A 19,858-nucleotide genomic window follows, 5' to 3' on the forward strand; every position below is an offset into this window, starting at 1 on the left:
CCTCAGGGTCAACTGAGTGGTGCAAATGGTTCCTGTAAATCTGCAATTTTTCCCCTCTGGAAATCCATTCCTCCTCCCACCCCATCCCAAGGGTGTCCATCCCAAATTGTGTAGCTAAAGGTCTGTAGAGATTCTCAGTCCTCCAAGGTTATGGTTATCCCAAAGGTGCTTTTTCAGGAGGCAACTGCACTTTCTTGTCTTTTTCTCTGAAGACATTTTGCTTCTCATCCAAGAAACTCTGACTGGATGGTGGGGAATGGAAGGATTTGTCCTCCTTGCAGACAGCTGGTCGTTTGCATTCTTTTAGCGGGTGGTTACGGCCGCCTCCATTATCTCTGAGTGGTACACATGGTTCCTGTAGTCCGATTCTTCAACTCTGAGTGGATGATGGGGAATGGACGGATTTATATAGACGAGGGGGAGAGATACAACATTATCTATCATTTTAGGTCCAGTCCTCTTCAACATCTTCATCAATGATTTGGATGAGGGAATAAATGGGGAACTCATCAAATTTGCAGATGACACCAAGCTGGCAGGAATAGCCAACACTCCAGAAGATAGGCTTAAGATACAGAAGGATCTTGACAAACTTGAACATTGGGCACTATCTAACAACATGTAATTCAAGGTAGAGAAAAGTCAAGTCCTACCCTTAGGTAAGAAAAACGAAATGCACAGGTACAATCTAGGTGGTACCTGGCTCAATAGTAGTAACTGTGAGAGGGATCTTGGAGTCTTAGTGGACAACCAGCTAAATAGGAGCCAGCCGTGTGCGGCAGCAGCCAAAAAAGCCAACACAATCCTAAGTTGCATTAACAGAGGGATGCAATCAAGATGAAGGGAGGTACGAATACCACTTTACAAAGCCTCAGTAAGGCCACACCTAGGATACTACATCTAGTTTTGGTCACCACGCTATAAAAAAGAGGTTGAGTTTGTAGAAAGAGCGCAGAGAAGCGCAACCGAGATGATGAGAGGACTGGAGGCTAAAACATCTGAAGAATGGTTGCAGGAACTGTGCCTGGCTAGTCTAGGGAAGAGAAGGACCAGGGGAGACAGGAGAGCATTCAATCTCTTCTTTAAAACTCCCAGTGTTGGAACATTTACACCTTCTGGAGGCAAGCTGTTCCACTAATTCATTGTTCTCACTGTCAGGAAATTTCTCCTTAGTTCTAAGTTGCTTCTCTCCTTGATTAGTTTCCACCCATTGCTTCTTGTCCTGTCCTCAGGTGCCTTGGAGAATAGCTTGACTCCCTCTTCTTTGGGGCAGCCCCTGAGATATTGGAAGACTGCTATCCTGTCTCCCCTGGTCCTTCTTTTCATTAAACTAGACATACCCAGTTCCTGCAACCGTTCTTCATATGTTTTAGCCTCCAGTCCCCTAATCATGGAATAGAGTAGAATGACAGAAGGGACCTTGAGGTCTCCTAGTCCAACCCCCTGCTTAGGCAGGGAACCCTACACCACTTCAGACAAATGGATATCCAACGACATCTTAAAAACTTCCAGTGTTGGAGCATTCACAACTTCTGGAGGCAAGTCGTTCCGATGGTTAATTGTTCTAACTGTCAGGAAATTTCTCCTCAGTTCTAAGTTGCTTCTCTCCTTGATTAGTTTCCACCCATTGTTTCTTGTCCTGGACTCAGGTGCTTTGGAGAATAGCTTGACTCCCTCTTCTTTGGGGCAGCCCCTGAGATATTGGAAGACTGCTATCCTGTCTCTACTAGGCCTTCTTTTCATCAAACTAATATCGTTGTTCATTAAACCTTTCTTGTTTTTGTCGTTGTTCCTCCTTCTTGCTCAAAACAAGCTCCAAAAATGGGAACACGGCTGTTTGGGAGCAGAGAGGGGGTCCTGGCGTAGGGCCGTTTTCTTCTCTGCAAAGTTAGGCACGGCCAAAATCCACCCCACCCCCTCCAGCTGCCTGCACCTTCCATGCCTCAATGCCCAGGCCGATGTCAGGGCCGAGCCAGGAAGCTGTCAGTTCCTATTGCATATGGGCCGCGGAGTCCTATTAAAACCGCCTTCCCGAGGAAACGGGGACCACTCGTTTCCCAGAGCCTGGGAAAAAAGGGGGCTCTGCTCCCCCGGCCTTTTGAGTAGGACCCTTGCACCGGCTGGGTGCAACAAAGGAATGCTGTGGATGGTTTTGGCTGAAATCCACATCAAGAGGTCGCAGGTCAGGCTGACTCTCATTGATTCCCGGCCGAGTACGGAGCTGTAAGAAGTCCTGACTCAGAATGTTTTTTTTCCTCCTCTAATCCCTCGAGATATTCCTGATTCCTTCCACGTGTTTCTGCTTTAAAGGGACGGAGTTTGTCCTAGGAGGGGGAGGCCTCTCTTCTCTCTCTGCTCAATTATCAAAGATATGTTCCTGAGATCAGAGGACAAAAGGCAAGGATTGGATAAGAGGATTGGCAATGCAAAGATGCCCCCAAGTACCTTCAGACGACCAGAAAAAAAGCTAGCTTCAAGCCTTTAAGCTGTCATCTCTGTAACTTTAAGTAAAATTCCCCTTGCACGTATGTGCTAGTCGTTCCTGACTCTAGGGGGCGGTGCTCATCTCCGTTTCAAAGCCCAAGAGCCAGTGCTGTCCGAAGACGTCTCCGTGGTCATGTTCAGATCAAATAGATGTGCAGACATCAGGCATTGAGTTTGACTCAAAACTCTACGCATGAATCACCACCCGCAAACGATGCGGCCATGAGCCAAGCACGCAACATGCTTAAGTCACGAGAGCTTTATTGACCCAGAGATATGCAGGGCCCCCCGAAGTGCAACGGCCCATCTTCCTTAGCCGGGGAGTTCAGGGTAAAGATAGAAGCGATTCAAACTGAGAATAAATGAGCTAAGCACTGATAAGGCTTGGTATCTTCCCTCTTGAGAAACCACAGCTGCAAGAGCCCGGCTGAGCCCGGCTCATTTCTCCTCGGACAGGGCTACCGGGCATATTTTCTCAGCCCATCTCGGCATTTCACGTAATCTGTTCCCCCACCCCCACCACCCCCAACACACGCAGTTGGTGTTGATGTGTGTTTGGAATCTGTTTTGTAGGGTGCTGGACGATGATAAGGAGTAAGAAAGAACCATGGACTTATTGAAAAGGAAAAACACCCATTTATAATTCGAGATGCATTTGTTTGGGCAGGAGGAGGAAGAGGAGGAGGAGAACTGTGGCGTCCTTGATGCTGCAAAAAATGGGCCATTTTTCCTTTTTTTTTGCCCCCCCCCCCCCCAGCAGCACTCTACAAGCCTCCTAAATGCGATGCGTGCCCTCTTTTTTGGCAAAAAAACGGGCCCGTTTTCGTGAAAAATGGCCCATTTTTTGCTCATTTTTGCTTCCCCCAGCCCCCAGGAGCCCTTTGCAAGCCACTTAAACTCTCTGCATGTCCCGTTTTTCACAAAAAAATGAGGCGTGGAGAGGGTTTGCGAGGTCCGCAGAGTGCAAAAACGGGGTTTTTCAACCAAACAATTTCAACCAAACTTGGCACACTGACGACTTACTCTCTGGAGAAAAATACTGTGAGGGGTAAGACACCCCTAACACCTCTCCAGGGTGTGTGTTCTGTTAAGATGCAGCCTGTTGTGCCTTAAAACGGCTTCTACTGTACTGCCGTAAAATGGCTTCCACTGTGCAGCGCAGTGGAGTTACCATGGTAACGGCTTCACAGTACTCCACAAGGGAGCTCCCTCCGGTAAGGGGGAAAATGCAACCTTAGAAATTATGTTTGGTCCAGACATTTCCCCCCCTATAAATAAATACACAGGCAACACCGGGCTATCGGCTGGTCTATCTATACATTAAATTATTGTATTGTATTTTATTCCAATTTCATTTTAAATCTTATTTTATTCCAATTCCGTTTTAAATTGTTTTTAATGAGATTTTAATAATTGTCTGTGCCTGGAACTCTCTGCACTTTTGATATGGGCCAAGAGCTAATCAATAAAGTGAACGCACGCGTCCCTTTTTTCCCCAGTGCCGTCATAACTTCAAACGGTCACTAAACAAACTACTGTTAGTCGAGGACAGCCTGTGCGTAACATTTAAACCCGGCCTTGGTTTTCCTGCAGGGATTAAGCAAGCCCTATATTTATACCCTCCCAATATTTATTCCGATGCGTTTACTCCCTTTAATTGATCTTACACACGTTATTGTATGTTTCTTTCCCCCCCCCCCCAAGTCAGCATCAATATTTAAACGCTGCACCCGGGCCGCCCTTTTTGGCTTTGCGTCTCACAACACCGCAGAGTGTTGTGTGTTTTTCGCAAACGCGTCCCTTCCAGGGAGAATAATCAAAACAAAACAGCCGTAGTTTGAAGTCCCTTTGCAAAGGAATCTCTCTTTTTTTCCCCTGTGTTTTTTGTCTCTTTTACTTCCGATCGCTATCAATGCCCCACTGTTGTTTGTAAGAAGGAAAGGAAGGGTGGAAATACTTTATCCAAAGATAAAATAAAATCAGAGGTAGTTTTTATTTGAGGGAAGGGGTGGGCTGGGGGGGGCTTACGACCTACAGGAAGTTCTCCTGTATCAAAATGCTCAGGATAAGTCATAGTTTCAGGACATGGTGGCGTAGTGACTCAGTGGCTAAGATGCTGAGCTCTGGTCGATCAGAAAGGTTGGCAGTTCAGCGGTTTGAATCCCTAGCGCTGTGTAACGGAGTGAGCTCCCGTGACTCGTTCCAGCTTCTGCCAACCTAGCAGTTCGAAAGGACGTCAAAAATGCAAGTAGAAAAATAGGAACCACCTTTTGGTGGGAAGGGAACAGCGTTCCCTGCGCCTTCGGCGTTGAGTCATGCCGGCCACGTGACCACGGAGACGTCTTCGGACAGCGCTGGCTCTTCGGCTTTGAAACGGAGATGATCACCGCCCCCTAGAGTTGGGAACGACTAGCACAGACGTGCGAGGGGAACCTTGGCCTTGATCTTAAGTTGTAGTTTTCATGGGCAGAGAGGTGAACTCCATATTCAGCCCTGGATTTCAGAGAGCCAAGCGCTCCGATGTTTCCAAAGCAAATTGTCTGTGGACATTAATGCAGTTGTGGTGGAAATCACCCGAAGAGCATTTTAAGAAACACGGCCGGTTATTCGAAAGAGAGATTTCATATGGTGACTCTCCAAACCTTGAGCCCGGCGTCGCCTTAGTGCTCTCCCATGCCCTCTGCTGCTCGTAAGGAAGTCATCTATGCTCAAAATAAAACGAGCCACGCAAAGAGTTTCGAGACTCGTTAGAGATGGGCCTTTAAGGAAAAAGGAACGTTAATTTGAGGAAGGCGATGGCATCACAAAAATCGCAATTGCAAATGATGGCACGCCAAGAAGCAAGAGCCCTGGAACATTGCATTCAGTTTGGTTGCCACAATATATATATATTAAAACAAAGATGTGGAGACTCTGGAAAGAGTGCAGAGAAGAGCAACAAAGAGGATGAGGGGACTGGAGGCTAAAACATATGAAGAACGGTTGCAGAAACTGGGTATGTCTAGTTTGATTAAAAGAAGGACCAGGGGAGACATGATAGCAGTCTTCCAATATCTCAGGGGTTGCCACAAAGAAGAGGGAGTCAAGCTATTCTCCAAAGCACCTGAAGGCAGGACAAGAAGCAATGGATGGAAACTAATCAAGGAGAGAAGCAACCTGGAACTGAGGAGAAACTTCCTGACAAGTTAGAACAATTAATCAGTGGAACAGAAGTTGCCTCCACAAGTTGTGAATGCTCCAACACTGGAAGTCTTTAAGAAGATGTTGGATAACCCTTTGTCTGAAATGGTGTAGGGTCTCCTGCCTGAGCAGGGGGCGGGGTTGGACTAGAAGACCTCCAAGGTCCCTTCCAACTCTGTCACTCTGTTAGGAACACCATGATGGTTAGGAAGCCAAGAGAGATCAATTCCGCGAGAAAATCTCTGGTACGACACTGAGACTTCAGCGACTTTTCTAAAGGCAAAGATAGACCAAGGGCTGTCTTGACAGATGGGACATGTTCCTCCAGGTTCATGCTCCATCGTTGGAGGTCTTCAAGAAAAGTCTGGACAGCCGTTTGTCCAGGAGGCAACAAGATCTCCTACCTTGATCAGGGGGTTGGATTAGAAGACCTCCAAGGTCCCTTCCAGCCCTGTGATTCCATATCCTGGGGCAGGGGGTTGGATTAGAAGACCTTCAAGGTTCCTTCAAACCATGGGTTTCTAGGTCACCAAAGCAGAACATCAACCTGGCTTCCTAGAGAAGAGATCTCCAACCTTTGCAACATTAAGACTTATGGACTTCCAGAATTCCCCAGTCAGCCAGCACGGTATCCAACCTGCAGCATGGCTGGCTGAGGAATTCTGGGAGTTGAAGTCCATAAGTCTTAATGTTGCCACGGTTGGGGACCTCTGTCCTAGAGGGAGGGGGAAGAGCAAAACTCTGGCTTACCTTAAGATGCAGAAGCAGGTCTTGGCGCCCGAGGACAGACGGCAGAAGCCGAACCTCTGTTTGCTGTCAATATCCGTGAGGACAAATGTGAAGTTCTGTCCCACCTGACCCACCGTGAGGCTGGAAGTGAAAAGAAGGAAGGTGTCAAGGAATAGGCTGCTGCCTTCAACCTTGGCGACTTGAAGACTTGTGGGCTTCAACTCCCAGAATCTCCCAGGCTGAAGATTTGGGGACTTCAGCTTTCAGAATTCCCCAGGTTGGGGAATTCAAGGTCTCTTGGATTGATCTTGACCTCCAAGGTCCCTTCCAGCTCTGTTCCTGTTCTGTTCTATTCTATTGTTCCTATATTATCCTATATTCCATTCTATTCTATTCTATCCCAATTTCTCTTCTCTTCCCTTTCTCCATTCTTCTCCTTCCTTCCCTTCAATTCTAATTCTTATTCCATTCTATTCCAATTTCTCTTCCCTTTCTCCCTTCCCTTCTAATTCTAATTCTATTCCTTCCTTCCCTTCTAATTCTAATTCTTTCTAATTCTATTCTATTTTATTCCTATTCTATTTTATTCTATTCTGAATCCTTATCTTTAAAAAAATATTTTAAAAACCAAGAAGTTTTCAGCTCAATTTCTTCTCTTGCAACAGCTCAAGCAATATTCTCAAGTCACCGCGTGGTCCTCTCCTCCCTCGCGAAGGGGGGGAAAAATTATTATCTCCGGTGTGCAGCGATTCGCGGAGTGAATAGCAGAGAAAGCTATGGCTGGATAATAGAAGCCGTGTACGTACGCAAAGGCCCTGTAATTAGTAAAGGATACAACTCCTAGCAGCTTGGTGCCTCTTTCCTAAATAACAGTTTGTTTTATTCCCTGGGAGGAGCCGATTACTTGCAGCCCGTGCAGAGGGCAAAATGCATAATGTGTGTTTTAATGTATTTGGCGGCTCTGACGGGTTTCCCCATGAATGCTGCCTCCCCCCAGCATGGGAAAATTACAGCCCTGAGTTACCTCGGGGGGGGGGGGAGGTAGAGACCCCCACTTTGTGCCCTATAGAAGAGCGGAAGGGGATTGGAAAGACCCAAGGGGAGGAAGTTGCTGGAGAAAGAACTGAACGCCGACCACACAAAGCCTCCAGGTAGGGTTTTTCCCTACAATACACAATCCCTGGGCGCTTGTCATCCTCACCACAACTCTGGCACGTCCTACCAAAAGAGACTCAATGGAGTGACCCTGAGAAAACCCCTCCAGCTCAAGCTTCTAAAGACCAAGAAGCCCCCTTTTTTTTCGCCATGATGTTCTTTTAAGGACGACCACCTCTCGCAAGTTCTTCAGATGTTGTACTCCACACAAGAGGGGCAAAGGTTTAGCCTGGATGCAGGCGACTCCATTCTTCCCGTCCAATTTCAGAGGGGCCTCCCCATCCCTGGCATCTGAGCGGGCCACTCCTTTAAGGGGTGGTGGGCTCCAGAAGGATTCCACTCCATTCGTTACTCTCCATTCCTATTTCTATTTCTAATCTGTTCTGATTTCTTTTCTCTTCTATTTTCTTTTCTTTTCTTCTCTTCAATTCTATTTCAAATTTCTCTTCTGTTATTCTATTCCTTTCTGTAATTCTATTATATTCTGTTATTCTATTCTACTCTGTAATTCTACTCTATTCTGCTCCTATTCTTCCACTCTATTCTGTTACATTCTGTTATTCTATTCTATTCCATTCCATTCTAAATTATTCTATTCTATTCCATTCCATTCTAAATTATTCTATTTATTCTGTTCATTTCTATTCTGTTACTCTATTCTATTCTGTTATTCTATTCTATTCTATTCCATTCTAAATTATTCTATTCTATTTTATTCTAAATTATTCTATTCCATTCTATTCCATTCTAAATTATTCTATTCCATTCCATTCTAAATTATACTATTCTGTTATTCTATTCATTTCTATTCTGTTACTCTATTCTATTCTGTTATTCTATTCATTTCTATTCTGTTACTCTATTCCAGGGGTGGGGAACTGTGGCTCTTTTGCGACTTGTGGACTTCAACTCCCAGAATTCCAGAACCAACATAGCTGCCTCAGGAATTCTGGGAGTTGAAGTCCACAAGTCGCAAAAGAGCCACAGTTCCCCACCCCTGCTCTATTCTATTCTGTTATTCTATTCTATTCTATTCCATTCTAAATTATTCTATTCTATTTCATTCTAAATTATTCTATTCTATTCCATTCTAAATTATTCTATTCCATTCCATTCTAAATTATTCTATTCTGTTATTCTATTCATTTCTATTCTGTTACTCTATTCTATTATTCTATTCCATTCCATTCTAAATTATTCTATTCTATTCCATTCCCATTCTAAATTATTCTATTCTATTCTGTTATTCTATTCATTTCTATTCTGTTACTCTATTGTATTCTGTTATTCTATTCTATTCCATTCCATTCTAAATTATTCTATTCTATTCTATTTCCTATTCTATTCTATATTATTCTATTCTATTCCATTTCATTCCATTCTAAATTATTCTATTCTATTCCATTCCATTCTAAATTATTCTATTCTATTCTGTTATTCTATTCTATTTTGTAATTATACTCTACTCTAATTTGCTTCTCCTATTCTATTCTATTCTATCCATTTTATTCCATTCGTTCTGTTCTCTTCTATTCGCTCCCACAGAAACTAAAAGAAAGCACTTCAGCAGGACTATTTATTTATTCCTCTTCTCCCTCTTATTGACTGCACCTGCCCCATCGTGACACTTAACTCCAGCCCTAGCAGCCCCCCACACACACACAATTTTGACCCAAGACATTGCAGCAAGACTTCCACAATAATGAAGATAAGCCAAAGAGCGTTTGACAGTGAGAAGGACAGAGAAGAAAAGGGGCAGTGGCTGGACTGCCACCCACCGTTGGGGCAATGTTTGCTAGGAGCAAATTCCAAACTCTTAACTTCGTTGAAAATCGCCTGATTTGCAGAATTACCCACCCACCCACACACACACACACAAACCAACCCACAGTTGTAAAAACTACAGGTTGTTAACAGCAGAATGTAAATAATTTCTAAGACAACGTCGCTGGAAGGGGGGAAAAAGGGAATAGATTTGGCTGCAGGTAATGCAATTTTTTTTAAAAAAAATTAAGACTCCACTAAAGATCCTTTCAAAACAGGTTTAGGAAGAGCCTTAAAAGTGACCCGATCTTTATTATCCAGCAGAATTTTATTTACGTTGTATTCTTTTTAAAAAAATTCTTTCTGATAACGTCTAGGAACTCCGCCTTACCTGTCCACGTAGAAAGGGAAACAGAACTTGGCCACGGTGGGCAGAATTTCCTGCGGAGAGAAGAGGAGGGCGAGAGGGGGGGGGAGGAGAAGAGAGATAATTTAATCCTCCAGAGGGACCAATAAATCTAACGTTAACCACACAGAAGCACAATCTTGCAAACTTTGCCCCGCAGAAAGCAGAGACAGATGAAGAGAAATATGCTTTATCAATTACACGGAAGGAGAAGAGGCCACCAGTCAATCATGTGGAAGAACAAACACGATCAAACTTCATTAAAAATGAAAAATTAATCAAGGTTCGCACATGGGTAAGCAGCGGGGGCTCCCTGCGGCAACCCTGGGGAGCGGCGGGGCTGGCCTAGCGCTAACTCGCCCCCAGGGAGGCCCTGTGACCCCCAACATATGGCGACCAGCAATGCCACCAGGACCAGTGAGTGGGATCCTCGGCTTCCTCCTCCTTTTCCTCTTCCTCCTCCTCCTCCTCCTCCCTTGTATCCTAGAAACCAGTTTGGCTGAGAGGGGGGGGGGAAAGGTTCCCCAACTGCACGACTGCATGAAGGGGCTGTTCTCACTAGCTTGGTCCTGGCAAAGAGGGGGGGGAGAGAAAGAGAGGAGAGCGGAAGAAAGACAGAAAGAGTGAGAGTGAGAGAGAGAGAGAGAGAGAGAGAAAAAAGAAAGAAAGAGTGAGAGAGACAGTGGGTGAGAGTGAGAAAGAGAGAGATAGATAGATAGATGATAGATAGATAGATAGATGATAGATAGATAGATAGATAGATAGATAGATAGATAGATAGATAGATAGATAGATGATAGATAGATAGATAGATAGATAGATGATAGATAGATAGATAGATAGATAGATATTATAGATATATATAGATAGATATATAGACAGATAGATATAGATATATATAGATATATATAGATATATATAGATATATATAGATATATATAGATATATATAGATATATATAGATATATATAGATATATAAAAATAGGGTCTTTCCCCATATAAGATTCGGGAAAAGACCCGAATACAACAAGACCAGCATACCTACACCCGTGAAAATCTACACACACACACAGACACAAACACACACACACAAAGAGAGGAGAGAGAAAGAAAAAGAAAGAAAGAGTGAGAGAAAGAGGAGCAAAAGAGAAAGAGGAGACAGAGAGAAAGAGTGAGAAGTGAGAAGAAAGAAAGAAAGAAAGAAAAAGACCGAAAGAGTGAGAGAGAGAGAAAGAGAAAGGAGAGAAAGAGAGAGCGAGAGTGAGAGACCTAGTGAGAGAGAGTGAGAGAGAGAGAGAAGAGAGAAAGAAAGAAAGAAAAAGACAGAAAGTGTGAGAGAGAGAGAAAGAGAAAGGAGAGAAAAAGAGAGTGAGAGTGCTAGAGTGAGTGAGAGAGAGAGAAGAGAGAGAGAGAGAGAAAAAGAAAAATGAGAGAGAAAGGAGAGAAAAAGAGTTAGAGTGAGAAAGAGGAAGAGAGAGAGAAGAGAGGGAAAGACAAAAAGAGTGAGAGAGGAAGAGAAAGGAGAGAAAGAAAAAGAGAGTTAGATTGAGAGAGAAAGACAGAAAGAGAGAGAGAGAGGAGAGAGAAAGAAAAAGACAGAAAGAGTGAGAGAAAGGAAAGAAAGAAAAAAGATTGAGAGAGAGAGAAAGACAGAAAGTGTGAGAAAGAGAAAGGAGAGAAAGAAAAAGAGAGAGTTAGAGTGAGAGAGAGGGAGGGAGAGGGAGAGGGAGAGGGGGAGAGGAGATAAATAAGAAATTGCCCTTCCGGAAGGTTTCTGAGATTGAAATCTAACTTTACTCAACAGGCGTAGCTGACGTCTCCTTCCACATTTTAAAAAGAAATTGTCTCTCTAAATAGGTTTCAGGACCTGAAGCTTTGGACCAAGCGCTCTCTAGAAGCAATTGTCTTGGGCAAAGTTGGAGCCTTAGAAGGAAAGCAGGTAGAAACTTTCTACGTATCTTCCTTCCTTCCTTCCTTCCTTCCTTCCTTCCTTCCTTCCTTCCTTCCTTCCTTCCTTCCTTCCATCCCCTTTGCCTTCCTTCCATCCCCTTCCAACTCTGATATTCTATATTCAAAGGAGAAGTTGCCTTCAGAAGTTGTGGGAGCTTCATCCCTGGAGGCTTTCAAGAAGAGACTGGACTGCCCTCTGACAGAAATGGTGTGGGGTCTCCTGCGTGGGCGAGGGGGTAGGACTAGATGACCTACAAGGCCCCTTCCAACTCTGTTATTCTATATCTTCTATCGTCTTTTCCTTCCTTCTTTCCTTCCCTCCTTCCCTCGTCTCATCTTTTTCTTCCCTCCCTTCTATCTATCCACTTCTTTCCCCTCCTGCCCTTTCTCTTTCCTTCCTTTCCTCCCTCCCTCTCTCCATCCCTTTTTCTCTCTTCTTTCCTTCCTCCTTTCTTTTCCTTCCTTCCTTCTTTCTTTCTTTCTTGCTTGCTTTCCTTCCTTTCTCCCCTCTCCCCCTCACTTCCTCTTCCCTCCTTCCTTCCTTTCCTTCTTGTCTTCCCTCCCTCCCTCTCCTCCCTCCCTTCACCTTCCTTCCTTTCCTTCCCTTCTTTCCTCCCTTAGTTTCCTCTCTTCTTCCCTTTCCTTCTTGTCTTCCCTCCCTCCTTCTCTCCATCCCGTCCTTCCCTTCCCCTTCCCTCCTTTCCTCCCTCCCTTCCCAAAACCAACCGTGCTAAAATTACCCATTGATCTCTGTAATACAGAGCCCTTCCCAGACCAGTAATAATAAATGGGGGGGGGGGGCTGGTGGAATGGATGCTGTGTGCTTCATTTATTTTTAAATCCCCGCTCCATTATTTAACAAACAAGGCGCATCAATCTAATCGTCCGTTTAATGGAGCTGAAAACATATCGACGGCCTGGCAATCCCACAACCCAAACCATTCCATCAGGGCTTCCCCCGTTCCTTCATGCTTGCAAAGTCAAAAGCTGCCCCCCCCTCAGATCAGCTGGGGGGGGGGGTTTCCAGAGGCAGACAGGGTGGTGGTGGAGAAACAGGCTGCGTTAAAGGACCTATAGGCTACAGAATAACAGAAGAATTTCAGAAGAATAACAGAAGATTTATAGACTAGAATAGAATAACAGAGTTGGAAGGGACCTTGGAGGTCTTCTAGTCCAACCCCCTGCTCAAGCAGGAGATCCGATACCACTTCAGACAGGAGAGAGGGAGGGAAGGAGGGAAGGAAGGAAGGGAGGGAGGAGAGAGGAAAGAAGGAAGGAAGGAAGAAAAAAGTTGGAAGGGACCTTGGAGGTCTTCTAGTCCAACCCCCTGCTCAAGCAAGAGAACCTATATCATTTCAGGAAGGAAGGAAGGAAGGAAGGAAACGAAGAAAGGAAGGAAGGAAGTTGGAAGGGACCTTGGAGGTCTTTTAGTCCAACCCCCTCCTCAAGCAGGAGAACCTATATCATTTCAGCCAGGAAGGAAGGAAGGAAAGAAAGGAGGAAGAAAGGAAGGAAGGAAGGAAGGGACCTTGGAAGTCTTCTAGGCCAACCCCCTGCTCAAGCAGGAGACCCTACACCATCACAGGAAGGAAGGAAGGAAGGAAGGAAGGAAGGAAGGAAGGAAGGAAGGAAGGAAGGAAGGAAGTTGGAAAGGACCTTGGAGGTCTTCTAGTCCAACCCCCTGCTCAAGCAGGAGAACCTATATCATTTCAGCCAGGAAGGAAGGAAGGAAACGAAGGAAGGAAGGAAGTTGGAAGGGACCTTGGAGGTCTTCTAGTCCAACCCCCTGCTTAAGCAGGAGAACCTATATCATTTCAGCCAGGAAGGAAGGAAGGAAACGAAGGAAGGAAGGAAGGAAGGAAGGAAGGAAGGAAGGAAGGAAGGAAGGAAGTTGAAAGAGACCTTGGAGGTCTTCTAGTCCAACCCCCTGCTTAAGCAGGAAACCCTACCCCACTTCAGACAAACGGTTATCCAACATCTTCTTAAAAACTTCAAAACTATCCCATTTCAGACAGGTGGTTGTCCAGTCTCTTCTTAAAAAGACTTCCAGTGTCACAACTTCTGGGGGCAAGCCCTTCCACTGGTTAATTTCCTAACTTGTCAGGAAATTTCTCCTTAATTCCAGGTTGCTTCTCTCCTTGTTTAGTTTCCATCCGTTGCTTCTTGTCTTGCCTTCTGATGCTTTGGGAAATAAGTTGACCCACCCCCTTCCTCTTTGGGGCAGCAGCCCCTCAAATATTGGAAAGCTGCTATCCTGTCCTCCCTGGTCCTTCTTCTCTCTAGACTGACCATGCCCAATTCTTGCAACCGTTCTTCATATGTTTTGGTCTCCAGGCCTTTGATCCTCTTCGTTGCTCTTCTCTGTAATTTTCCCACAGTCTCAACGTATTTATTTATTTATTTTTTGCAACGCGGTGACCGAAACTGGATGCAGCCTTCCAGATGTGGCCTTTCTAAGGCTTTATAAAGCGGCACTAATAATTCCGGTGATTTTTGATTCTATGCCTCTGCTAAGCTTATACCAGGGGTGTCCAAACTTGGGAACTTTAAGACTTGTGGACTTCAACTCCCAGAATTCTGGCTGGGGAATTCTGGGAGTTGAAGTCCACAAGTCTTAAAGTTCCCAAGTTTGGACACCCCTGGCTTATACCAATCGTTCCAAACGTCGGGAAATGTCTCTCCTTGATGACTTTCCACCAACTTCAACGGAATGTCTCCTCCTCTTCCGTACCACTGACACGTTTCGCTGGCCGGGCAATGAAAGAAAAAGCTGCTTTCCTCTGAGAACGTGATGCTTCCGTAATCCTCGTTCGAATCCCGGCGAAGACCGAGTTTATTTTTATTTTATTTTTTACATGTTTTAACATTTTAATGAGCTCTGGGGGATGCCAGACAGGCGGGGAGGGAGAAATCCATAGCAGGCAGACTCTGTCCTTGAAGCAGAAAGTGTGAGGCTCTCTCTCCCCCAGGATCTGGCCCCACCGTCTCCCCCACCCTCTGATATTGGCCACCTGGCTCTCTAACCCTTTCTGCCCCCCTTCCCCTCCCGCCCGCTGCCCCTTCCTCCCCCTTCTTTTCATAATCAAAACACCGCTGACATTTGAATCCCAGGCGGGATTTCTGAAATCCCTTCCGATCGATCTCCCCCCCCCCCGTGCGACGCGTATTGGAGGCATTGATTGGGCTGGACTTCGGCACCAAGGTTTTCAAAATAAATGAGCCGCAGCGATGACAGAAAGGCTGCTCCCTCGGGACACGCATCCCCCCCCTCGGAGCAACGGGAGCCCACCAAGTTCCTTCTCCGGGAAGGAAGGTCAACAAAACAAGGTCCGCTCTTCACGATTCTAGCCGAAGGAAGCACCTCAAGGCAAGGAGAAGAGGAGAAGGTGGCCTAACCAAGGGGGAAATTTCAGGGAGTCCGATTAACAGAGTGGGAAGGGACCTTGTAGGTCATCTAGTCTGACCCCCACCCAAGCAGGAGACCCTACACCATTTCTGACAGAGGGCAGTCCAGTCTCTTCTTGAAAGCCTCCAGGGATGAAGCTCCCACAACTTCCAAAGGCAACGTCTGTTCCACTGGTTGATTGTTCTCACTGTCAGAAAATTCCTCCTTATTTCCAGGTTGAATCTCTCCTTGGTCAGTTCCCATCCATTATTCCTTGTCTGGCCTTTGGAGAATAGCTTGACCCCCTCCTCCTCTCTGGAGCAGCCCCTCAAGTATTGGAAGTCTTCTCTCCTGTCTCCCCTGGTCCTTCTCTTCACTAGACTAGCCAGGCCCAGTTCCTGCAACCGTTCATCCTATGTTTTAGTCTCCCGTCCCCTCATCATCCTGATTTCTCTCCTCTGGGCTTCATGAATTGAGACTTTCAAGAAACGACTGGTCTGCCATTTATCAAAAATAGTCTAGGGTCTCCTGCTTGAGCGGAGGGCTGGACTAGATGACCTACAAGGTCCCTTCCAACTCTGGCGTAGTGACTCAGTGGCTAAGACGCTGAGCTGGTCGATCAGAAAGGTCGGCAGTTCAGTGGTTCGAATCCCTAGCGCCGCGTAACGGAGTGAGCTCCTGTGACTTGTCCCGGCTTCTGCCAACCTACAAGTTCGAAAGCACGTTAAAAATGCAAGTAGAAAAATAGGCACCACCTTTGGTGGGAAGGGAACAGCGTTCCATGCGCTTTCGGCGTTGAGTCATGCCGGCCACATGACCACGGAGACGTCTTCGGACAGCTCTTTGGCTTTGAAACGGAGAGGAGCACTTGCCCCTAGAGTCAGGAACGACTTGCACATATGTGCGAGGGGAACCTTTACCTTGTAGGACTCTAATACCTATAGACATTCTGAAGGATAAAAGGATATGCAGATAGTCCTCAACTCCCAGCTGTTCAATTAATGACCGTTCAAAGATACAACAGTGACTTATGACCATTTTTCACATTTATGACCATTGGCCCACATTTATGACCATGGTGCAGTGGCCTAGAGGTGGAGGTCTCGCCTCACAATCAGGAGGCTGGGAGTTCGATCTGAAATAGAGGTAGATATTTCTCTTCCAGGCACAATGAGAATATATCTGCTGAACAAAACTCAGCACTGGCGACAAGAAAGGCATCTGGCCATTAAAAAACTCTGCTAGCTCCATTCCTTTTCCCAGACTCCACTTTTATTAGGGGGTCGTTAAATGCAGGTGATGAGGACTATTGTCCCATCCCTGCGATCGCAAGATTTACATTCAGATGCGTGACGACCGACTCATATTTATGACGGGTGCAGTGTCCCGGGGGGGGGGGTGTTTCACGTGATTTCCCTTTTGCGACCTCCTGAGAAGCATCGTCCACGGGGAAGCCAGGTTGGCTTAACAACCGTGGCACTCATCGAAACAACTGCAGCTTAACAACTGCGGCCAGAAAGGACAGCAACATGGGGACAAAACTCACTTTAAGCGACGTCACAACTTTAGCAACATAAATTCTGGGCTCGTCATTGTGGTCGTAAACCGAGGAGTAATCTGTAATCCAGCCGGATTTAGGAAGAGTTCTGGAGTGTTTTTTCCTCCCCCAACGAGCTTGAAAAAGTTTCATTTTTTTTAACAACGCCGTTTGCAAATGGTACACAGATGGACAACTTTAACCGTTCCCACTTGAAGCCGCTCCCACTTGAAGCCGCTCCCTGGGTGCGTGTTTGTGTGTGTGTGTGTTTGTGTGTGCAACTCTTGTTCATTACCAGTTTTGACAATCCTTGAATTTTTAAATTTAATTGGGCCTGTGCCTTCAAATCTACCCCCCCCCCCCCCCGAAGGCCAGCAGTCCTTTCAATCCAGCTTGGGCCTTACTCAGTGGAAAGGCTGGGATCTCCCTGAGGTTCCCTCCCCGACACAAAGCGAGCCAAAGCAGAAATAATGGCCCTGCCTTGAATACAGCGCTCGGCGGCTCTTCTCCTGGGACCCCCGAGGTGGCAGGTGTGGCCTTAGAAATCCATGCTGGATGGGCAAAGGAAGAGAGCAGCCAGCCCCCCCCCTCCTTCCCAGCCCTGGGCCAGAAGAACAGGAAAAAGCAAAATGCTTAAACTCTTTCTCTCTCTCTCTCCTCTTTCTTTCTTTCTCTTTCTTCTTTTCTCTCACTCTTACTGTCTTTCTCTTTCTCTCTTTCTCTCTCTGTCCCTCCTCTGTCTCTTTCTCTTTTTCTCTTTTTCTGTCTTTCTCTTTCTTTCTCTCCTCTCTTTTTTCTCTCCTCTTCTCTTTTTCTCTCTCTTCTCCTTTCTCTCTCCTTTCTCTCTCTCTCTTTCTTTCTCTCTCTTTCTTTCTCACTCTTACTGTCTCTCTCTCTTTCTATCCTTTCTTTCTCTCTTTTCCTCTCTTTCTGATTTTCTTTATCTCTTTCTTTCACTCAGTCTTACCGTCTTTCTCTCTTTCTTTCTCTCTCTTTCTCTCTTTCTCTTTCTCTCTCTGCTTTCTTTTTCTCTGTCTTTCTGTCTTTTTCTTTCTTTCTTCTCTTTTCTCTCTCTCCTCCCTCTTTCTCTCTTTTCTCTTTCTCTCATCTCTCTTTTTTCTCTCCTCTCATTTCCATATTTCTGTCTTCTCTCTCACACTCTCCTCTCTCTTTCTCTCTCTTTCTGTTTCTTTCTCTCTTTCTCTCTCCTCTCTTCCTTTCTTTCCTCTCTCTCTCCTCTCTCTCTTATTTCTGTCTTTCTTTCTCTGTATGTTCTCTCTTTCACTCCTCTCTTTCTCTCTCTTCTCTCCTCTCTTTCTCTCTCCTCTCTTTCTTTCTCTCTTAGTCTTTCTCTCTCTTCTCTTCCTTTCGCTGTCTTCTCTTTCCTCTTTCCTTCTCTCTTTCTCTCTCTTTCTGTCTCCTCCCTTTCTCTCTCTCTTTCTTTCATCTCTTTCTGTCTCTTTCTCTCTCTCTCTTCTATCCCATTTCTCTCTTTCTTTTTGTTTTCTGTCTCTCACTCTCCTCTTTCTCTATTCTCTCTCTTTCTTTCCTCTCTCTCTCTTTCTCTCTGTCTCTCTTTCTATCTCTTTTTCTGTCTTTCTCTCTCTCCTCTCTTCTTTCTGTCTTTCTCTCTGTTTCTCTCTCTCCTCTCTCTCTTCCTCTCCCCCAACCTCTATTTTTCTCTCTCTCCCTCTCCCCATGTATATATATAACCCAAACCCATCCTGAAAAGGAAGCTACTTTTTCTGTTTCATGCCACTCTAAAAAAAAAAATTAGCAAAACAGTGCAAGCCCTTGCCAAGATCCCCTACACCAAAACATATGCCACAATTAACACGATGGCCTTCGTAATTGCCACAGGACTGGAGTGCTTTTCCTGCGATGGAGAATGAAGACACTTCCGCTTCTCGCACAGCGCCTGAGAACGGCCAAAATCCCTTCCGCCAACAAAACACGCCATATTTTAGTTCAAGGGAAAGTGGTCAGCCATCCATTCTGACTCCCACCTCCAGGGGTCTCCTTGCAAAGCCCACCTTGAAAGCTTGCACTGAAATTGAGCTTTCTGCTCAATTTTAAGGTTTCCAGGCTCCATAAAATACATACAGGTAAAGACCCAACTTATGACCGGTTGCTTTTAAGGACCATTCAAGGTTATAATAGCCTCAAAAAGGACAGTAAAGCACTTTCCCTCCCCCAACAAATGCACAAAATGGACAAAATGCAGTCATGCAACCTTAACGGGTGTGTGTGTGTGTGTTAAGGTTGCATGACTGCATTTTGTCCATTTGCCAACTGGCTCACATTTATGACCAACGTCACGGCATCCTGCAATCACACAACTGCAATTTGCAATGTTTTTTTTTTGCCAGTTTCCAATGTCCCCCCCCCCCAAAAAAACCCCACAATATTGCCCGTTCGAGAGAATGGATTCACACTGACGACTGGGTGATTCGCTTAACGGCCACCAGTCAGTCTTACATCTGCTGTGAAGACATTAGGTGCCTCCCATCCTGGTTTACAACTGAAATTCTGGGCCCAACTGGGTTGTATATCGAGGACCTCCTGTCCGACATTTAAAGAGTTCAAAGCTCACCCACCCACCCACCCCCCACTAAATTTAGAATTTTTAAATCCCACGGACCACTAATATGATCTGCCTAATGACCGGCTGGATGGGCGTGGCTAGGTGGTCATGTGACTGGGTGGGCGTGGCCAACTGGATGTCACTCACGTCGAGGGGCGCCTCGCTGGCCTCTCCTCACCCCTCCCCTCCCAACCCCTCCCCGCCTGCCCGCCTGGGCTCCTTAGGGCCCCCAAGAGGAAGCCGTTGCTGGAGCTAAGCAGCCCCCAGGAGAAAGAGTTGGCAAAAGAGCTCAGTTCAAATGGGATCTGGCCAAGAAGGAGGCTCAGCAGAAGCACCTCACTGAGGACTAGGAGCATGGGCTTTCCAAGCAGAGGGAAGCCCTGCGGGAGTGCAAGGCCAGGTGCCGGCGCCTGGAGGCTCAGTGGGCTGAGATGGTCAGCCAGTTCCAGGCCATGATGCCGTCCCACTGGAACGAGGCCCTCTGGCTCTTCGCCACCAGCCTTCGCCCAAAGCCCCCCACCAGGAGACTGAAGGAGACCCCAAGTGGGAATTTCTGCCCCCCTCCGACCCCCACAAAAAGACCCCGAAGGGGGAGACTCTCTGCAGCAACACAAGCGTCCATTGCACGTATCCCTCCCAGGGGCCGTACTTTGAGGACCCCTGATATACTCTGCAGTTAAACC

General features: G+C 46.0%; 1 protein-coding gene across 1 annotated transcript in view; it reads right to left on the minus strand.

Annotated features, from left to right (window-relative positions):
• The window catches only part of DENND1A (DENN domain containing 1A), a 224,199-nt gene that overhangs the window by 127,994 nt on the left and 76,347 nt on the right, over positions 1 to 19,858 (minus strand). The window contains exons 4-5 of the mRNA XM_081967098.1: positions 9,704 to 9,753; positions 6,415 to 6,534 (exon numbers count right to left, since the gene is read on the minus strand). Coding sequence (XP_081823224.1) covers positions 6,415 to 6,534; positions 9,704 to 9,753 — 170 coding nt within the window. The remainder of the gene's footprint in view (positions 1 to 6,414; positions 6,535 to 9,703; positions 9,754 to 19,858) is intronic.

This window comes from Natrix helvetica (genome assembly GCF_964273705.1).
Source record: "Natrix helvetica genome assembly, chromosome: 15".
Taxonomy (NCBI): domain Eukaryota; kingdom Metazoa; phylum Chordata; class Lepidosauria; order Squamata; family Natricidae; genus Natrix; species Natrix helvetica.